This window comes from Cheilinus undulatus, linkage group 11 (genome assembly GCF_018320785.1).
Source record: "Cheilinus undulatus linkage group 11, ASM1832078v1, whole genome shotgun sequence".
Classification (NCBI taxonomy): domain Eukaryota; kingdom Metazoa; phylum Chordata; class Actinopteri; order Labriformes; family Labridae; genus Cheilinus; species Cheilinus undulatus.
The window spans coordinates 24175201-24195196 of NC_054875.1; the positions used below are offsets into that span (position 1 = coordinate 24175201).

Below are 19996 nucleotides of genomic sequence, written 5' to 3' on the forward strand. Positions count from 1 at the left end.
CCATTTCTGCCAAGCAAATGTTGTCACTAACTTCTTCAGACTTTCCGTTGATAATTCTTCCCTGAGTAGTGCTGCCTGTGGAGGACAGTGGATAAGGAAGCATATGGAACATACAGAGAACACAAACACACACATAGAGATGTTACGATATGAACATTTCATTTTCCTGATTAAAGTGACTTCAAATATCATGGTTATCAGTATTACCATAGTCCGTCCAAAATGCTGATAATGTTATAATTTGCTGGAAATGTTTAAAAAGAATTGATATGTCATTTAAAATCATTTAAGCACAATGCACTTTTTTTTGTGAAAACATAAAAATATCAACATCTTTAAAACTAGAAAAGCACTCAGAGAGCGCAGACCTCAGCCACTAGCCCTATCTCCCAGTAGTAAAGAGTCCTTTTAAAACATTTCTGGATCAAGACAGTGATCCAGATCACTCCCAAAATCTAATTCGCTGGTGGGGTGAAGACACGGTAAGGCAAAGCACTGGCTTCACTAGACGTGGACTGTCATGGTGGAAGCACCCATGGTCTCACCAGACGACTGGAAGTCATGGCAGAGGGTGATTTTTTCCTCTGTTCCCCCCAGCATTGTGAGTATTCTTGCTACAATTCGCTGTCTTTCTCTCTGTTACACTCCAACTCGTCTCCTCGACCAGGCACATGTCTTTCAAACTCTATAAACTCCAAAACTTTAAATGGAAACACACCAAGAAATGCTGCTGGGATTGAAGTTACTCAAGGCTGCCATCTCCTGGTGTAAAGTGGTAACAGCGCAGACCTCTGCCGTTAGCATCTCGATCCAGACGATGATCTGGATCACTCCCAAAATCTTATGAGTTCTTCCTTATGCCATTTCAGACATTTCCTGAAAATTTCATCAAAATCTGTCTATGACTTTTTGAGTTGCGTCGCTAACAAACTAACAAGCAAACAAACAAACAAACTCACCCGATCACATAACCTCCTTGGCAGAGGTAATTAGCATTAACAAAGTATAATGCTTAATTAGCATTAACAAAGTATAATGCTAATTAAATAAGGTCTCCAAATTCCTTTTTTTTTTAAGATACAATGTGCTTTAAAGAACATAATATCTGTTATTTCAATGCCTGACTGGACAGAAAAGTATCAAAGTTATCAGAAACAATCAGATATACAAGTCATATTTTCAACCCAAAGTTCCTTGGAGATCTGGGTCCTCATCAATACTACAATTGATTATTTTCTTTTGTTCGATTTAAAGACAAAAAGCTGTTTAATTTCTAACAGATGTGGTAAAAGCTAAGTAGAGCTTGAGTTAAAAAGTCATTATTCAAATCTATTTTAAAGTGCTGAAAAAAACACATTTCTCATCCTCACAACTGTGTTTAGTCAAGTTTCTTGTCAACAACTGCGTTTCAAAATCACCTAATAGTCATTTAAGTGAGCTCACCTTGAATATATCAAGATAACAATTTTTCAGCTCGTTAAGGGAGCTAATTATCTTCTATTTTGACGATTTCAACACAGATTTCAACACTGGATCACTATTTTTAACTAACTGGACTTCCTACAACATTTGGGAGCACTTTTTTACAGTATTTTTCTATTCCCATAGTTCCCAGAGGGTTGTTTTTTTCCAAGCCAACAACTGTGGGCTACACACTGGTGCAAGAGCAGAGGAGACAGAGGAACAGCGATGTCTCCTGACCCTAGAAGGTTTTCTTTATGTTCCCTGTCGACATGAATGCTTTTTATTCCACTTACAAACTAGAGTTGAATGATTTGAGGAAATTATCTAATTGTGATTATTTTACCAATATCGCAATTTACAATGTTATAATGTCATTAAGCAGACTATTTTGCCAAGCAGCATACATCTGTAACAAGTTTTCATGTCGTTAAGGACCTGACTAGATTGTCATTGGTTTATAATATGTGAATTTATAATATGTGATTTTTTTTTTAAGTTCCTCATCTTACATATTTTCAACAAACACAGACAATCTGTCATTCTATACTTTAACCAGCACAATATCAAATATATCTAAACAGGGCACACATTTAAGGTTAAAGAAATAATTCCCCATCTGCAATTTGTAAATTGCAGTAGGATATATTGCGATTGAATGTCGATTGTGATTAATTGCCCAGCCCTAAAACAAACCCACTTAATAAGCTGTCTGGACATTATTTACCGTGATATTAAAGTGCAGTTATCACAAATAGTTTTAATGATAATACAAATTTGAACAGTACAATAACTTATGAATCATTGTAGCGGTTATCATTAAAGGGTAACTGTTTCATTCTTGCATGCACTTCTGAGCTCAGGTGGCAGAGAATAGCCAATAAGCTGATGTAGCTTAATGCAGCTAAGACACAAGCAATGTCCAAATTAAGGCAGAGCATGCTTTGAATAACCCAGCCTTGGTAGCCTGAATAAATTGCTGCCATATAATGAATCTCAAGTACGACAGACAAAAAAGAATAAACTTGGAAGGATTTGAAAGGGAAAAACAAATGCATCTATTGAAGATGCCTACATAAAGGAAAAGCCTTCGGTACGCCACGGTATTCTGAGATGGGATATAACCATAAGCTGCTTACTTCTTAAGGTCCTGCGACAGCCCTGTGATAAAATTCTACCGTCAGTATGCCACACACATGCAAACACATACACATACAATGCTGTTCTGCATCACCACCTGTGATGTTACACATCACCACCTTGTTCCTGCCATTAAGTCTCTGTGACTATCTCCAGTGGTAGATCGCAGGGGACAACTTTGCCCCACTGTTCTGGCTCTGTGCATTACAAACTGCTTATGAGACGGAACAGGGATGCAAGTATTCGACCTTCAAATGGCAGTATGTGAGTCCCATTTATATGTGCCAACCGATTTAAGGGGGAAAGCCCCATTTACACAGAGGAGAGCTGACGGACTGGATGCAACTGTGCTTAGCAGTGCCCGATCAGAGTCAAGCTGACTGATTAACCAGTAATGAGGTGTGTAATACAGTAGAGATCATCTACGTGAGAAGAAAAGGCACTTCCATATTGATTTAAAATCCCTAATTGGATCTTAGATTAACAACATGTGTGAAACACTGACAAGGAGAGAAAACATGAAAGAGGAGGACTGGAGATGATCAGGAGCAAGCCAGATCAGAATTACTGCCAATAATGAAAATAAATGACCTTATGGCAGTGTCATATCTCATGGTTTGACTCAACCTTTCAGATGAACATTCGTCTTGGAGAGGTGGATGAAAAATACTAAACACGGTGATTCAAAGAGACGCAAGGAGAAAAGAAATGATGGAGAAGTTGGGGGAGGTGCAGGGAAAGGAGCAGCACAGCTGCCTTTTTAGTGAGTGCAAGTAAGCTAAAACATAACTGTATGAGTGAACATGATATGTCTGCAGTTGAGATGAAAGGGTTGCTAAGGGAAGTGATACAAAATAGAATTAAAGTATGAGGCTTTTATCAGCCCGGTATGTCTAATGTACTGTATCTATACCAAAAACCAGACAGCAAAGATAGACAGTAAATAACAGAAAATCTAGAAGCACTGCTAAAGGAAAATGTGAGAGATGACATCAGTGCAAAAAAACTTCATAAATGTCTGAGTCAGACTGTGTCAGGGACCAGGCATACTAGTCATTCAAAGTAATGGGATTTTCTTTTTTATAAATACAGGCTCTGGTTAAACTTTGTGTCTACGCTGTAACTGTCCTTGCTCTACTTCCTGGATGTAAACCTGCAGAGTAGATAGTATCCATTTGGAGCAGCACATAGGTAAATTAGCATATAATCGCTTGACTAAAGCAAGGTGTTGAAGGCTGCAGGTGCTAGCACTGCTAATGTACACGACACTTGGCGACTCAATGTAATGTCATTGATTGTGGACAATTTTGTTATTCAAGATTGTTAAAAACTGCTTAATGAGTAATTAAACTGACTAAAAAAACAATTTAACACAGTTTTCAGCTGTGTTAAATGAATTGTGTGACATTTTGACTGCGTACTTAGTGTCTCCATACCTTTAGACAAGTCAGCTGGTCTGAATTTAAAGTTTCATCTAATTGGCAGGGGAAATCAACAGAAAGCTAGAAACATAGTAGACATTTCCATGGTTACAGCAGACCCAGCCAATCAGACTTTGCTGTGACACTCAAGGATTGTGGATACTGTAGTATTGTTTTTCTTTAACCATTTAACATCTTATGAATGATTTTCTTGTACAGAGGCACACAGCATTATTTCACACTCAGGTAGCACATGGTAAGTCTACCTTGGATATTTCTGACATTTTGGCTAATAATCGGATCCGGGATGCGGAAAACTAAAAGGATTTTTACTCAAGAAACCATGCTGTTGAACACCATATCTGTTCCCAGTTCAAACTGCATCAAATGTCCTATCAAAATGTAGCTTCAACAACTCTTTTCTTTTTTAATACACTCAGAACTAAACCTAAATCATACATGGGCCTTGCCTACTATGGCTTTTCCTTTTATACACATGCAGCTGTTGGCAGTGCATCAAAATATTTCCACGTTACTACCCTGTTAGTTTTACGAGATCTGTCACCATCTTTTTCTAGTAAATCACTTAACCCCATAAAGAATTTGGTCAGCATGTGATCAAAAGTTAGCAACACCTTGGCACACAGCCCAGCTAGACCCTCCAAGAGTGTTACTGGGCCACACCACTGCAGGAATTCTGCAACGGATTATCTCAAAAGGTCCACACACTCTGAAGCCCCCGTTAAAGGATTTATTTAGCTTGCTAGTGTCACACCCTTTTTTTTTTTTTTCTTTTTTTTTTTTGCTTCTTTATGATTGTTCAGTTTGGATCCAGCAACTACTAAGGGATGTACGGTTGAAACCAGAAGTTTACATACACTATATATAAAGGCACATAAACTTTTTTTTCTCACCGTCTAACATTAAATCAGATTAAATTTTTCCTGTTTTTGGTCAATTAGGATTACCAAAATTATTTCTATTTGCTAAATGCCAGAATAATGAGAGAGATAATTTTTTAGACAATTTTTTATTATTTTCTTGAGAGTCAGAAGTTTACATACATTTCATTAGTATTTGGTAGCATTGCCTTTAAACTGTCTGACTTGGGTCAAACATTTTGGATATGCTTCCACAAGCTTCTCACAATAGTTTGCAGGAATTTTGGCCCATTCCTCCTGGCAGAACTGGTGTAACTGAGCCAAGTTTGTAGGCCGCCTTGCTCGCACATGCCTTTTCAGCTCTGCCCATAAATTTTCAATGGGATTGAGATCAGGGCTTTGTGATGGCCACTCCAAAACATTGACTTTGTTATCCTTAAGCCACTTTGTAACCAGTTTGGCAGTATGCTTAGGGTCATTGTCCATTTGGAAAACTCATTTGCACCCAAGCTTTAACTTCCTGGCTGATGTCTTGAGATGTTGCTTCAGTATTTCCACGTAATGTTCTTTCCTCATGATGCCATCTATTTTGTGAAGTGCACCAGTCCCTCCTGCAGCAAAACAACCCCACAACATGATGCTGCCACACCCATGTTTCAAGGTTGGGATGGTGTTCTCAGGCTTGCAAGCTTCCCCCTTTTTTTCTCCAAATGTAACGATGGTCATTATGGCCAAAAAGTTCAATTTTAGTTTCGTCAGACGACAGAACATGTCTCCAAAAATTAAGGTCTTTGTCCCTGTGTGCATTTGCAAACTGTAATCTGGCTTTTTTATGTTTCTTTTGGAGTAATGGCTTCTTCCTGGGAGAGTGGCCTTTCAGCCCATGTCGGTACAGGACTCGTTTGACTGTTGATAATGACACACTCTCACCAGCTTCAGCCAGCATCTTCACAAGGTCTTTTGCTTTTGTTCTTGGGTTGAGATGCACTTTTCGGACCAAAGCACGTTCATCTCTGGGACACAGAACCCGTCTCCTTCCTGAGCGGTATGATGGCTGGACATTCCCATGGTGTTTATACTTGTGTATAATAGTTTGAACAGATGAACGTGGCACCTTCAGGCATCTGAAAATTGCACCCAAGGATGAACCAGACTTGTGCAAGTCCACAATTCTCTTCCTGATATCTTGGCTGATTTCTTTTGATTTTCCCATGATGTTACACAAAGAAGTAGTGTGTTTCAGGTGTGCCTTAAAATACATCCACAGGTGTGCCTCTAATTAACTCAAATGTTGTCAATAAACCTATCAGAGGCTTCTAAAGACATGACATCATCATCTGGGATTTCCCAAATTGTTTAAAGGCATAGTAATGTTAGTGTATGTAAACTTCTGACTTTTAAGAAAGTAATAAAAATTGTCTTAAAAATCCTTTTCTCATTATTCTGGCATTTAGCAAATAGAAATAATTTTGGTAATCCTAATTGACCAAAAACAGGAAAAGTTTAATCTGATTTAATGTTAGACGGTGAGAAAAAAAGTTTATGTGCCTTTTTATATAGTGTATGTAAACTTCTGGTTTCAACTGTACATATCTTTTTTTAATCTCTTAAATACTAAACACTGAGGATATTCTGTCCTTAAAACAAGACCATTGTTGTGAAAAAAGTTAGCAGTATCATTGCTAACAGATCAGTGTGGTGGAGAAACATTTATTTCAACAGCTTATAGCTTTTAATCACCATGTTTGATTTATCCTACATCTGAATATAAAAGATTCAGATATCCTTCTTACAAACTATAAGCCAGTCCAAGATCTATTCAACTGATGACTGGAAATGTCAACTCTAAGGGGGGATCCCTGTTTTAACAGTCAAAAATATACAATTAATAGCAACACCACAAAATTCCTGCCAAACACTTTTCACAGGGACCAACCTCAAGCTTTGTAAATTATCCAGCTATCAGGGTGATTTTTCAATGCTCCTTGCAAAACAAACGACTTCCTTACACCTCATTTGTTCTTCAATGATGCCACAAATCTCAGAGATAGATATCCATATAATGGGACACTGAAAGCTAGATTTGTTTGGCTTTTGTTTTGTTTCATTTATTTTGGCAAATCAACCCTTTAAAGTCATCTTCTCTTCTGCAGTTTGAGCTCCTTCAGAGGTTTATGCAAGCACTAAATTGTGGCCCATAGAGATCAGGTGATTGACTGTTTGTAGCAACATTTCCCTTACTGGTTATCTGTCCCGTGGCCCAGCTCCAGTAGCAGCAGTTCAGAGGGGACAGAGACACTTGGAGTAAAGAAGGGGAGGTGAAGGGTGATGTGTGAGTGAGTGGCTCCATGTGCAGTGATGGGAAGTGGTGTCAGAAACAGCATGGTCAACAGCCTAAGTGGAAAAGGATGATGAGAAAAAGTTGGCACAGTGAGGGACCTCTTATAAAAAAAATACAGGGAAAAGCCAAGGTTTGATTTTAAATAAAAAGGAGCAGTGTCATTAAAGAGCCTGCTCACTGTCTCTCCTGATTAAATTACTGACATAAATATAGAGAGAGCTTGACAGTTAAAGATAGACCATTTTCATGAGCAAAGGCACACATACTGTGTGTTTGTGTGTATATGGTGATTCCTCAGGCCTACTCTAGTGCATGAATTTGGATTTCTTTGCTGGACATGATGCATTGTTTAAAGGGAAAGACTGGGGAAAAAATAGCTGAATTGGACAATATCTATGCCACTATGAGGTTTATGTTGCAAATTGATTCTCTGTAGAAAATTTCACAAGCTATCAAGCAAGATAAAAAATGATCAGTTTGCTCCCTCTTTACCAGCTAGGGCATGGAAACAAACAGTATCATACATCATGTTAATACTGCATCAAAATTTTTTCAACCAGTAATACCCCACCCCCCATTACCATTACCATTTTTTGTTTAAAGTATACAGTGCTCACAAATTTATTAGACCACCTGTCATATTTGTGTCAGAGACAATCCAGCATCATGAAGTGCTTTAATGCGGACTCTTTCATTTTCAGTGAGCTCTCCACATTTTACCATTTTGTACAGGAATGAGGGATTTCAAACTGAATTCACCTTTTTATACCCAAATTTGAGCCGGCTCACTGGGCTTCTCTGGGAAGTCAGAAATTAATCAAGCATAATATTCAACCACTAAAACTCATTTTTCTGTTCAGGAATGCAAGTAAATAACTATAATTTGATATGTTAATCACGAAATAATAATGTGCTTTACTATTTTTTTTCAGTTTTTTTGTAAATCAGTAAATTTGAAAATTCATGGATAACAATAATTAGCATATTTTACATCAAATATATGTTCACTGTTTTTTAGTGATGAGGTTATAGTGGTGGTAAAATTTGTGCTCAATAACATATAACGTACTCACGCAGCTATGAGCTCTCAAAGTCAACATGAAATAGCTAGCTTAATATGCTATCTTTTTGTCTAGCTAAATATTGTCACAGAAACGTTAGCTAGCAAGCCGTACAGCTAGTTAACTCTACAAGAGGACGGACAATAACTTGTGTAAAACTGTGTAAAACTAAATCCATGTCATATCTACAATTTTTAAGAGACAGAAATAAATAAGCATTAATGCTTTACTAACAACTTTAGCACACCTCAGTTGTTGATGGAGACTTAGCTCACCTTAACCTCACTCTCTAGCTATGTTGATATTTCTGCTTTAAGTATGTAATTGTATTTTTCCTCAAAGGAGAGCTTTGTCTTTTTATTGCATATTTTTGGCATGGGTAGTAATCATTATGGAATTTGCATACACATGTTTTTAATTTGACTGTATAATTTATCTATTACTGGCTAAAATTAAGTCTCATTTTGCAAACGGGAATAATATTTCTGTCAGAAAAAAAACAAGACATAAGAGCTGAAATATAGTGAAAGGAACAAACACATGAAAAATATTTAATGAAAGCAGTAAAACAATAAGTCATGAAGCAGTGTTTACTTTCAATAAAAGAGAAATAATAGTAAATTTTGAAATGAAAGGTTATTTTATCTTCTATATTTAAGCTGTATTAGTGTATATGCTGACTTGTTGACCCAAGCAAAAACTCTTGCAAACACCAAAACTATTGGTAAAGCATCAAGCATTTTTACAGTATAATACAGTATATACCTTACACAGCAGGACTTCTACATCTTCAGACTCCAAAGGTCTGCTCTGACCCTTACACACCTCGAGCTCTCTCCTGGCTCATCTCAAAACCTTGGATCTTCTGTCCTACTTCCTTGTCTGTTGTTTTGCCATCTCATCTAGACTTCTTCCACCTCCTCCCATATTTACTCCTCTACCTCTTCTGTCATTTTTGCTTGGACTTATCCTGTTACTCATCCTGTTGCTCATCCAAAAGCCCTTTGTCTGGTTCACACTGAACCAATAAATCATTGAAGACAATGTCACATTGCTTCCCATGATTAAATGATAATCAAAAAAAACAACAAAAGTAATACATTCAAACCATGATTCAGATAAACAAGACTGAAATAGTGACCTGAATAATTTCTTTATATGCCACATTTAAACATTTGCAAAAAAAAGAAATAATGGTTGTTCTACTTTGATGAAAAGCACCCCGATATGTGGGTTGTTTAACAATTTATATTTGAAAAAATTATTGCTCATTTCTTCGGTTATGGTTTCCCAAACTTTTCCCAGCAGGTCTTCTGATTAATCACAGGAGAACTCACATGATTAGTTATCCACACAATTAATCACAGATCCACTCCAATTAAAGCAATGCAATTGAGCAATTAATGACGTTAGTTATGTCTGTGTTTAACGAGTCAAAAAGCCTGCAACACAATATTAAGAGGTTTATCCTCTCCCTGCAAAAAAGTGCAGCTTTAAACAGCCTGGAGAAGTGAGGGTTTTTAAGGAAATTTGAAATTGGGTTGCTGCATCAGATAGAGATTATTTATTTCACGCTTTAGCAGGAGGTAATCTTTGAATTTCTGCAGCACTGTAACATCTTTGTTCCCCTTCTCATGCGCCATTTTGACAAATGAATCCGTTATCAGTGTTTTAAATGATGATAAGACAATAAGGGGTAGTGTTATGAGGCAAGTTAATATAAACTGGTTCCCTCCATGATTTAAAGACAGAAAAAGCCAATCTCCTCTAAAAGTAGCCTCATAAAAGACCAAGAGCCTCATTCCTATCGGTCACATGAAAAGAATAAGAATCAACTTCATTTTCTCAGTTATGTGGGACAATCTGGCTGCCAGATTACCAGGGTCCTATTTCTCCCTGCAGTTTTTTTTAACTCTTAAGCAACCACCATAAAACATGGACTGCTACATTTTGTCCCTGTCAGTTACACTTTTTTTAAAGAGCACACTGCTCTCTCTGGTCCAAAAGTTCCAGTGAAGAGGTGACTCTAGAAAGTGCTGTTGCCACCTAGTGTTGAAAAGTAGAACAGCAGCTTGTCATCTGATGTTGCACGATAAGACATTGATGGGGCATGAAATTGTAAAACTAACAGAAGGATCAGTGGGCTTTATCTAATTAGGAGCAAAATAATCTGGATCTCGAGCAGGAAGCCACAGCAGAGATTCGTCTTTGAAGCAGAGGAAGAGTCAATATAAAACTTTATTGCCTGAGTAAGAAGAAGTTAGTGTTTTATCATGTCATTAAACACTGATTATTTGTTATCACTATTAAAAAATAATGCAGTCTAGTCACATCAATGTGGTGAGAAGTGACAAAAAAGCAACACCAGCCTGGTTGGGTATCCCATGATGGGGGATAAAGGGGAGGGCTTCCAGGGGCCCAGCCAAATGAAAGGCCCATGAAGGTCTGCAAAATCGTGGTCCAGTGTAAAGTTTGGCTGGGATAACTACTTTTTCCCCTAAATAAAAACACTTGTATCAAAGCAACAGAAATCATTGGTGTATTTATGCTGTCATACAGTATAGCCTCTTTTTTAATGTAAACCCCTTTTCTTAAAACAGCATTACCTTTTATTGGTAATGTTTACTGTTTGGATGGATAAACTGAACTAAACAGTTAGGAAGATACCATCATGTCAGACTTTAGAGATAGGCCATAATGTGCACAAACACCAGGACACAAGAAAATAAAGTAGAACCCGAGACAACTTTGACGGAAAAGGATGAATACTTGTGAAAGGAGGAAAAAATGAATTAAAATTGGCAAAAATGGGCTAAATGTGGCAAAATTGGGTAAAAAAATGGGCAGAAAAGTCATGTTAATGGGTTAAATATGGCGAAAATGAGTTCAAGAGGTAAGAATGGTTGAAAAGGGGCAAAACTGGTTAAATATGGGTTGAAAGTGGCAGAAATGGACGAACCTTGTGATGAAAATTTGTTTAAAAAATGTCAAAAATAAGTTAATAAAATGTTGGTGAAAAGTGGTTAGTGGCAAAAATGGATGGAAATAGTCTCAAAAACTGGTTACATAGTGGCAAAAACTGATTAAAAGAGGCAAGACAGGTAAAAGAATTAGCAAAATTGGTTAAATGCAGGTTGAAAGTGGGAAAAATGGGAGGTAATGGGAATGAAAAGGGGCTATAAAAAGTGGTAAAATGAGTTAAAGAAGCAATAATGAGTGAAAAGAAAGTTACTTCAGAAAACTGAACAGAAATGGTGGTGAAAAGGGGTTGGGGGGGCACTTTTCTCAGGTACATGTAGGGGGGCTCCAAGGAAAAATGGTTAGGAAAACTGCCCTAAAAAATTATGACTAAATTCTTCTTACTTGAGCCTCAAAACTAATTGGAGATATTAAAAAATAAGGAGTCAGTTCACTTTCATGTACATTATATCTTTATTGATAATATTCAAGTTATACAGTATTTATACCCATCCACAGACATGATAACCGTTCTTTTCAAATTAAGACAACCGTATTCTCTTATATGATTAAGGAAAAATGTAATAATGGCACAAACACAACAGTTGACCTTTGGCATCATTTGATGCACACCTTTTCTTATAATACAGTAAATATATGATATTAACAGTTGATCTGATGTGAACACAATGGACACTGCAGTGTAAAACAGGCATCATGGCATTACAGTTACAGTATCAAGAAAAAGAAAGTTAAGGCGTTGAATCTGCATTGCACATTTTTGTTGATTGAAGGCTGTAACAGAGCTGCAATTTCAAAAATAAATAATGATCTGCAATGAAGAAAGGAGAGTTGATACTGTATGCTCCTAATAGGAAATTTTAGGCCTTTCTAAGCCCAGTCTGTTTGGTGATTGACGTGCTGAATAAGAATCTTTCCGAACATTTTCAAGACCACAGTATTTCAACTGACAGTACCTGATGATTTATATCTTATATTAATATCTTCTTACAGATATATTTCTCCTGTGTTTCTCAGTTAAATACTATTCTATCAAACGTAAACTGTTTTTAACTCAGTTAGTCAACAAACATGAAACTGACAAGTGTGGGTAGACGGTTGTTTGTGCAGTAAATTGCGCAGAAAGCTGTGCAGGTAAGAAAGAATAAAAAAAGAGAACCGTTTTGATGTTAGAGATAGGATGTGGTGCTATGGAAACTAACATGCATGGACATCCTTTTCAATACTTCACACCTTTTCCCAGTTACACACACCTGTATATCTCTGGTGAGTGTGTAAATGTTTACAGGTCAGATGTAAGCTGTCCTTTACTCTGGATGAACCTCATGATGGACTGAACCACCTCTGATGTGGTGCCCTGACCTCCGATATCAGCTGTGTGCAACTGCAAGACAAAGAAACATTAGAGTAAAAATTCTGGACCCCATAAAGGTTAAAACTTGTAGAAAATAAAAATGCACTCTTTTAAAAAGTTGTGCAACAGCAATAAGCTGCTACTTTGAATGTGACACAGATCTGGTTTTCAAAGCTTGTGGATCATAATTAATGCCACCCAGTGTAAAATCTGATACCGTACAGTGTAGCACTTAATAAGAGCTTTGCGACATCAAAAGCACACAATGGTGCTTTGTGTGAGCATTTTGTAATGCCCACTAGGAAGCGTGCCAGACCTGTCACCAGGGCCTCTAAGCCTCTGTCAAACAACAATGAACCAACAGAGTTATGGCAGCGACACAGGTGAAAGGAGAGGCCTATTAGTGAAGGAAGACTTACCCGAGTTTCATTCATGGTGGTGAGGACAGCATTTCTGATGGAACTAGCGTGCTCATAAAGCCTGGAGATAAAGGAGAATAATTTAGATTAACAGCATACCACGTTTACAACATTAAGGATTTTTAAGTGAAACGCATCCATCTTAGAGGAAGCTTACTTAAGGTGGTCCAGCATCATGCAGCTGGCGAGCAGCATGGCAGTGGGGTTGGCAATGTTCTTGTTTGCAATACTTTTCCCCGTGTTCCTTGTTGCCTGAGAGAACCGGAAAAAATAGGGCAAGAACCAGGCACAGGTCACAATGATGATTCATTTAATTTTCCATTCTTCCAAAATAGAACAGAGGGGATAGTGTGCTAACAACCGTGAAGTGCCAAACACTCACCGTTTCAAAGACAGCATAGTCACGACCGTAATTAGCCCCCGGCACAAGGCCAGGCCCTCCCACTAGGCCAGCACACACGTTGCTCACAATGTTCCCGTACAGATTGGGCATCACCATCACGTCAAACTGCTGGGGCTTGGATACCAGCTAAAATCACACACAAATACGCAAATAATTTCATAAGCATCTGAGAACTTTTTAAACGCAAAAAGATTTTTGAAAAGAGATGATGCACTCATCTGTTACCTGCATGGTGGTGTTATCCACAATCATGCTTTCAAAAGTGATATCTGGGTAACCAGAGGCCACTTCTCTGCAACACTCCAGGAACAGGCCATCGCCCAGCTTCCTGTTAAAGCAAAAAGTCCACACATTAAATTTTTACCAGTGAGAAACTCACAATATTATGTAAGACCCAGGAAGCCTTACAGCCTTGGTATTACATTAGCCTCAGAGACTCACATGATGTTGGCCTTGTGCACAGCAGTGACCTTACGTCGGCCTTTCTCCCTGGCCAGTTTGAAGGCATACTCAGCGATCCTGAGGGAATTGTTCCTGGTGATGATCTTCAGACTCTCCACTACTCCTGATACACTCTAAAGAAGAGGAGGATGACTGAAACACTCTCCACTACCTTACCCAACAGTCTTTGTGGAGCTGTCTAAATAAAGTTACATTGTTTGTTGGAAAGACAACAAATCATAACTGAGAAATTCTATTATAACTGTATAATAAATGCTCATTTTGAATTTACTGCCAGCAACATATCTGTAAAAGTTGGGACACAATTAACAAGAATAAATTGGCAACGCAGTTTTGTTAGATGATTTTGTATAAAAAGAAAAAAGGGACTGTTTTCAAAATGCTTACAGAGAAAGGCTCAGTCCTGATACACCCCCTGCACCTACGACTTAGGGCCAATCCCATTTCTACCCCTTAACCCTTCCCCTTGTTTACCCCTTGAAACAGAGTGGTAAGAGGTAGAGGTGAAACCCTTCCCTTAAGAAACGGGACACCACTTGATTGCTGTTCATCATCACACATTGTCGATAAGGGTGACAATAAAACTTCAACCATCTCGTTCATACTGTGGATCTCCGTGTTGATCTTCTCAGTTCAACACAATAAACTCCCATCCCTAGTAGCTAAAGACTGAATATATATGAGAAAACAGAACTGTTGTGTTTTCTATAATCATTATGCTGAAAATATTTTTACATTTACACGCCTCCTTCGTCGTCTGTTGTGCCATTTCACATTCGGACGCCGTGCATGAAGGGAAATTCATCATATTCTTTGGTTTCAAGTGTGGTCCTGGAAAATCTTCATTTCAAGGGCTATGTAGCCCTTGGCCCTTAGCCCTAGCCCTCCATTCAAAAGAGAATTGAGACACCCCTTCGTCTGAAGTGAACGTGCAAAACCAAGGGGTAGGCGTAAGATAAGAGCTTAGGGGTAGAAATAGGATTCACCCTTAGCCCTACTTCTATGTTTTGCACCTTCACTTCTAGGGGTACAGTGACGATTCTTGTTGGAGTGGAGGGATTGTGCAAAGTGCTAGGGGTAATTGGCACTTAAAACAGAGACTTTCCAGACATACACTCCAAACTGAGTGTTTTCGAAAATCAGGAATGCCTTGCACATCATTGGCAAAATGGCTGCTGAAGCAATGAGAGAAGGATGCAAATGTAAGTAGTGTCTAGGTTAGGTCACAACAACCATCACGTTTCTTAATGTGATGACATTTCAGTGAATTACAGGTATTCTATATCAAACAAGTAAAACATTTTTAAAAATTCCAGTTAATGCTGCCGATGACTACTGATTATGTATCAGGACCTGGGCAAAGGGGCAGTCAAAAATGAGAAGTTAGGGTAAAAAGTAGAAACAGGAATTGGGGGACATCGGTTTAGCTCAGTTGGTTGAGCAGGAATCCCTAAGCTGAGGTTATAGACCTCAACACATTTTTCTTGCAAATGCTCATACTGGGATAACAAAGATGTTGTGACTTACAGTCTATTCAATCACAGAGTGTTGGAGAATAAAAAAATCTGACCAAACATTTTCAACATTACCTGCATAAAATTCCAGATGGCCATAAAATTTTCAAAAAACAATTAAATTCCTTCATTTCAGCATACAATAACAGATGAGGTTTCAATGGTTCATACATCGCCACAAGCTGTTTTATGTTAAACACAGAATCCCAACTTTTTCGGAAACAGGGTTGTTTTGAGTTCTAATCTCTCTCACTACTGTATCTTAAAGCTCACAACCAAGAAACTTAGTATTTAAAGCTGGTCTGTCATGTCTGGCCAATACCAGTCTGTTTAACAGTCATTGTCTGCACCAACACTAATCACGACCAGCAGACTGCTGTTTTATCTCCTGGTAAATAAATACTCTGCTCTTCAGAGTGTCTGGGTAGTACAAAACTCCTATTTCAGAGAGGGCAAAGAGAAGTTTTGGGGACAGGCCACAGAGGGGAAAAGAAATCTTTACAGGAAAAAGTTTCAGCAATCAATAAAACTGATTAAGTGTTCCTGCTTTGTCTGACCTCGTGCTCCAGGCTGCTGTACTCTCCCTCTGTGTTCTCCCTGATGATCATGATGTCGATGTTCTTGTGACGAGTCTGGACTCCAGGGAGGGACTGGCAATGCATCACGTTGGCAAACAGGTCTAAGCTCGTGCTAGCCACACACACAGTAAAAAAAACAAGAGTGAAAGGGGAGTGGAGGGGGTTTAGAGAAAACAAAGTAAAACAACGGGTCAACAAACAGAACCAGACACCAAATTAAAGGACAAATTTAAGTCATCAGACAAAACAGAGCTGAAAATTTCATTAAAACTCTTACCGTAGGAGATTATTTCTGGATTTGACAGATGGCGCCATGGTATGTTTGGTTTCAATGTTACCTACCAGGAGGGTTAAATAATGTCACAGTTTAGCTTTGGGGTCTTGGCCTTTTTTTAAACCACATCCTTCACACAGCTGTTCTCTGCTTTTCATGTTTTTATACTCCGATAGCAGCACAAACTAACAGGGAGTTACTTACCTTTAAGGGCAACTCCATTACGGCGGATGGCAGTGATGGCGTTATTGATATCATCCCCAGTCTCTATAGCAGAGTTGACATGCACCACCTCAAAGTCCACAGGAACACAGCTAAACCTATGAATAGAAAACATGCATGAGGACATAGACTCAAATGTGTGGGCAACACTTTGAACAAGGTTTAACTTAAATCTCACCAACCTGAAAACCTCTCTGACATGATTGAGCAGCTCTGGACCGATCCCATCTCCAGGAATGAGGGTGACAGTGTGTCTCCCTCCATACTTTGCTGGAGGGGGCTGTAACATTAGCACTTTTATTAACTTTACTTCATGTAAAGGACATCACTGGTGGTTTTGCATGTTTAAACCCTACTTCAAAGTAGTAATGTTACACATTTGTAGACATAAACTTCTAAAATGAAAGGGCTGACTGTTTCCTGTGTCATTTTAAACAACTAATAAAGATTTCTCCAATAAATCAATAAATTGTAGACATTCCATAGTCTACGCACATTTATAAATGATTTTAGTAATGCAATGTCAAGCTAAATTACTCAATTTATTTTTCAAAAAATCTTTATTTGCATGTTCCGATGCATACATTCACTCATACTGACACACAAACATAGACATGGGAGGTAAGTGGAAGGTGGGATATTGCCATGAAATCTTATGGAAACAAAACAAAAAAAGCAGAACATCCCATGTTTGACCCTTCAAAGAACATGTGTGAGGGTAATGTTAGCAGTTAAAGTTGTAAGCCAGGGGTTTTTTCCAATGTTTTGCAAGTTAAGCAGCCCACCGGCCCAAGCATCAAGAGGCTAGCAGTCCCATTATGTGGGATCCTTCTGATGATTGCCACAAAGCAGGGTTGGAATTTCACTCTTTTGTCTACTCGGCTGATGGTTTAAAAAAAAAATCTACAAGCCACAAACATTTTTACCAGCCACTCTATTTTAACAAGCAGCGTTACTTAAACTAGTATAATAAAATAAGTTATAGGCTTTTAAAAAGAACATTTGAATTGAATTTAAATCTTACTTTTGATCAGTTTGTCTTGTATTCAACCACGCAATTGTTTGCTTCTTGCAGGAGCGCAGTGAATTCATAGTCATTTTCTTGCACTGTGTCAGATTTGCTAGAATTTTACATTTGTCTCATGCTGAAGTTCTGGCTTTTTTAACCTATTTTGGACTTGTGACAAGCAAAAAATTGGTGCAAACACCTTTAGCAGATACACCAGCTGCAGTGGAGAGCTACTCTCTCATGATACTGAGCCAAACCATCCCAGCATACAGCTGCCTGTAAAGCAGCCCTGACACAGGGATGAGGAGGTGGGGTTTTTGGTCAGTGAGCACGTAGTTTTGCTCAACTTTGCTCAGTCAGCAGGAACAAGCAGAAAAAGGGGTGTAATCAATGTATGCATTTTAGTGTAACAAAATCACTCTGGCAGGTAAGACTGCTTGTGTTTACCTGCCCCAGCGGCCGGTAAGTTTAGCAAATTCACCCGACACTGCTCAAAAGTACCTGCATTTGGCTGGTGCTAATTTCCCACCCTGCTACCAAGACTGACAGCATCTTAGTAGGAACCCTGACACAGTAATTAAGGGTCTATGTTTTGCTTATCAGGTTAGTCACTATTAAGACTAAAACAACAATTAAAACTGTCTTGCTTACAAAGACCAGAAAGAGAGTACACATTACACAGATTTTAGGGTCACTGCATTGGCTAGCCATTTGTCTTTTTTTGGTTTTTAAAGCTCTAAATTGTCTTGCCTCTTCTTATTCATATGATTTGCTTTTACCTTATGAGCCCAGTCGAACCCTCAGGTTAAGGAAGTGCTCTGTTAACAGTATCCAAAGTCAGACCTAAAACATGGATTAGGCATCTTTTTATCACTACATCTTACCTGAATACCTGAGGGCAGGACCCAATATTAACGTTTTCAGATGCAAACTCAAGACCTACCTTTTTAGTCTGGACTTTAACTAAATCTTATATCATCATCTTAATCTTTTTTAGTGTTTCAGATTTTATCTTTCTCTATGTTACTTTGTTTTATAAATTTTAACCCAACCTCATGTTTCCTCATTATGAATCTCAAGATAGTATTTTCTCAGTACATAAGTTCCTATTCCTACAGAACCCATTATTCATTACATATTTGCCAATGTTGTGTTTGGACAATAGGGTTGGGGAATGGGGTGGGGTATGGTGGGTTGGGGTGAGGTCATGCATTCTTTTGTTTATTTTGTTTGTGTGCAAAGCACTTTGTGCTACACTGTTTTGTATGACAAGTGTGATACAAAGATTGATTGATTGAATTAAATTAATAAGCCAGATATATAAATGTGTATCATTGTTTTTATGCCTATATAACATAATACCATAATGTCACGTCATAAAGTATATTACTGAGAGTAGGTTTTTTTTTTTTTTTTGTAATTTAAGGTATCACATGCATTTCCCATTTTAACATCACACAGTCTTGGAACAGAAAAGATCCCATTCTTTCTTATATGTGAAATGTTGCACTTCAGTTACATAAATCACAGAGTTAGCTACTTACTATATTTTCTCTCTGTTGCTGAAGATGCACAGCAAGGAAAGCAGAAGGACAAGAATCAGTTCCGTAGCTCCATAAAGAATCCATGTAGCAGCAAGTACAGAAGCATGTTGTTAATATACTATCCTCCCCCAAGAGGGTGGAAAACAGATAAACCCAAGGTTATATTAAACGGATTAAAAAAGTGTACCAAAAGTTACACCCAAAGCGAAACAGCTTGGAAATACAGTTTTTAAGAGTAGTTGTGACTTTTATGATTTCATTGCAAATATGCAGCATACTGACAAAAATCACTTCCACTCATTCTGGTAAGTAAAAGCCACAGAGAAAGTCAGATTCACTCACAGGAAGCAGGGACTTGTTTCTGTGACTTGTCACAGTTGTTCCAAATACCTGAAACAGAAAAGACAGAAAAGCTGCCGAGTCAGTCATACATTTAATTACAGTAAGTAGATAGGAATGACATCAAGAAGTCCATTTATCTTTACCAGAGAACATCTGTAAGCTTGCAAATAAAAACTAAATGACCTTGTGCTCACGTGAAGCTGCCCCTCCGACTTTAATATGGAGCAAATAAACCACAAGAAACACTCACAAATATGATGATTAAGAATATCTTGTCTTACTTGAACCGTATTTCCAAGGCGTCGACCCCAGAAAGGATTTATGAATTTGGACATCGAAAGCACAGCACTGTGGGCAGCCATCTTGGTTTGCTACAACATTCGCGTGCACGAGGAAGCGTGGAGGATGTGCTCGTGCCAAAGATGTTTTTTCCCCCCTCAAATTCGCATTCTAACTGTTAACTGTTTTTAATAATTGCGTGTTTATCATGTGTTTATCATTGTCTGAAATGAGTGTGCTTCTTAATTCTATTTATTTTTAACAAATTTGTTCAACAGTGATGATTAATGTTTAGTCACATGACGCTCCTCG

The 19996-nt window shown here is 38.1% G+C and overlaps 1 protein-coding gene across 3 annotated transcripts; it reads right to left on the reverse strand.

The window, feature by feature from the left end:
- Positions 1 to 11718: 11718 nt before the first annotated feature.
- Positions 11719 to 19905, reverse strand: idh3g (isocitrate dehydrogenase (NAD(+)) 3 non-catalytic subunit gamma). Of its 3 annotated transcripts, XM_041798749.1 has the most exons (14): positions 19687 to 19901; positions 19406 to 19453; positions 19064 to 19081; positions 16693 to 16790; positions 16493 to 16608; positions 16292 to 16352; positions 15994 to 16126; positions 13902 to 14035; positions 13686 to 13788; positions 13440 to 13586; positions 13215 to 13309; positions 13058 to 13118; positions 12538 to 12668; positions 11719 to 12095 (listed from the first exon to the last, which is right to left on the reverse strand). In XM_041798749.1, exons 1-13 carry the CDS (start codon positions 19765 to 19767, stop codon positions 12567 to 12569), a joined length of 1197 nt encoding a protein of 398 aa, XP_041654683.1. In that variant the 5' UTR covers positions 19768 to 19901; the 3' UTR covers positions 11719 to 12095; positions 12538 to 12566. The 3 variants fall into 3 exon arrangements, with proteins under 3 accessions (XP_041654683.1, XP_041654682.1, XP_041654684.1); XM_041798748.1 differs by having other exon boundaries at positions 11719 to 12668; positions 19687 to 19900; XM_041798750.1 differs by lacking the exon at positions 19064 to 19081 and having other exon boundaries at positions 11719 to 12668; positions 19687 to 19905.
- Between the last annotated feature and the right edge of the window lie 91 nt (positions 19906 to 19996).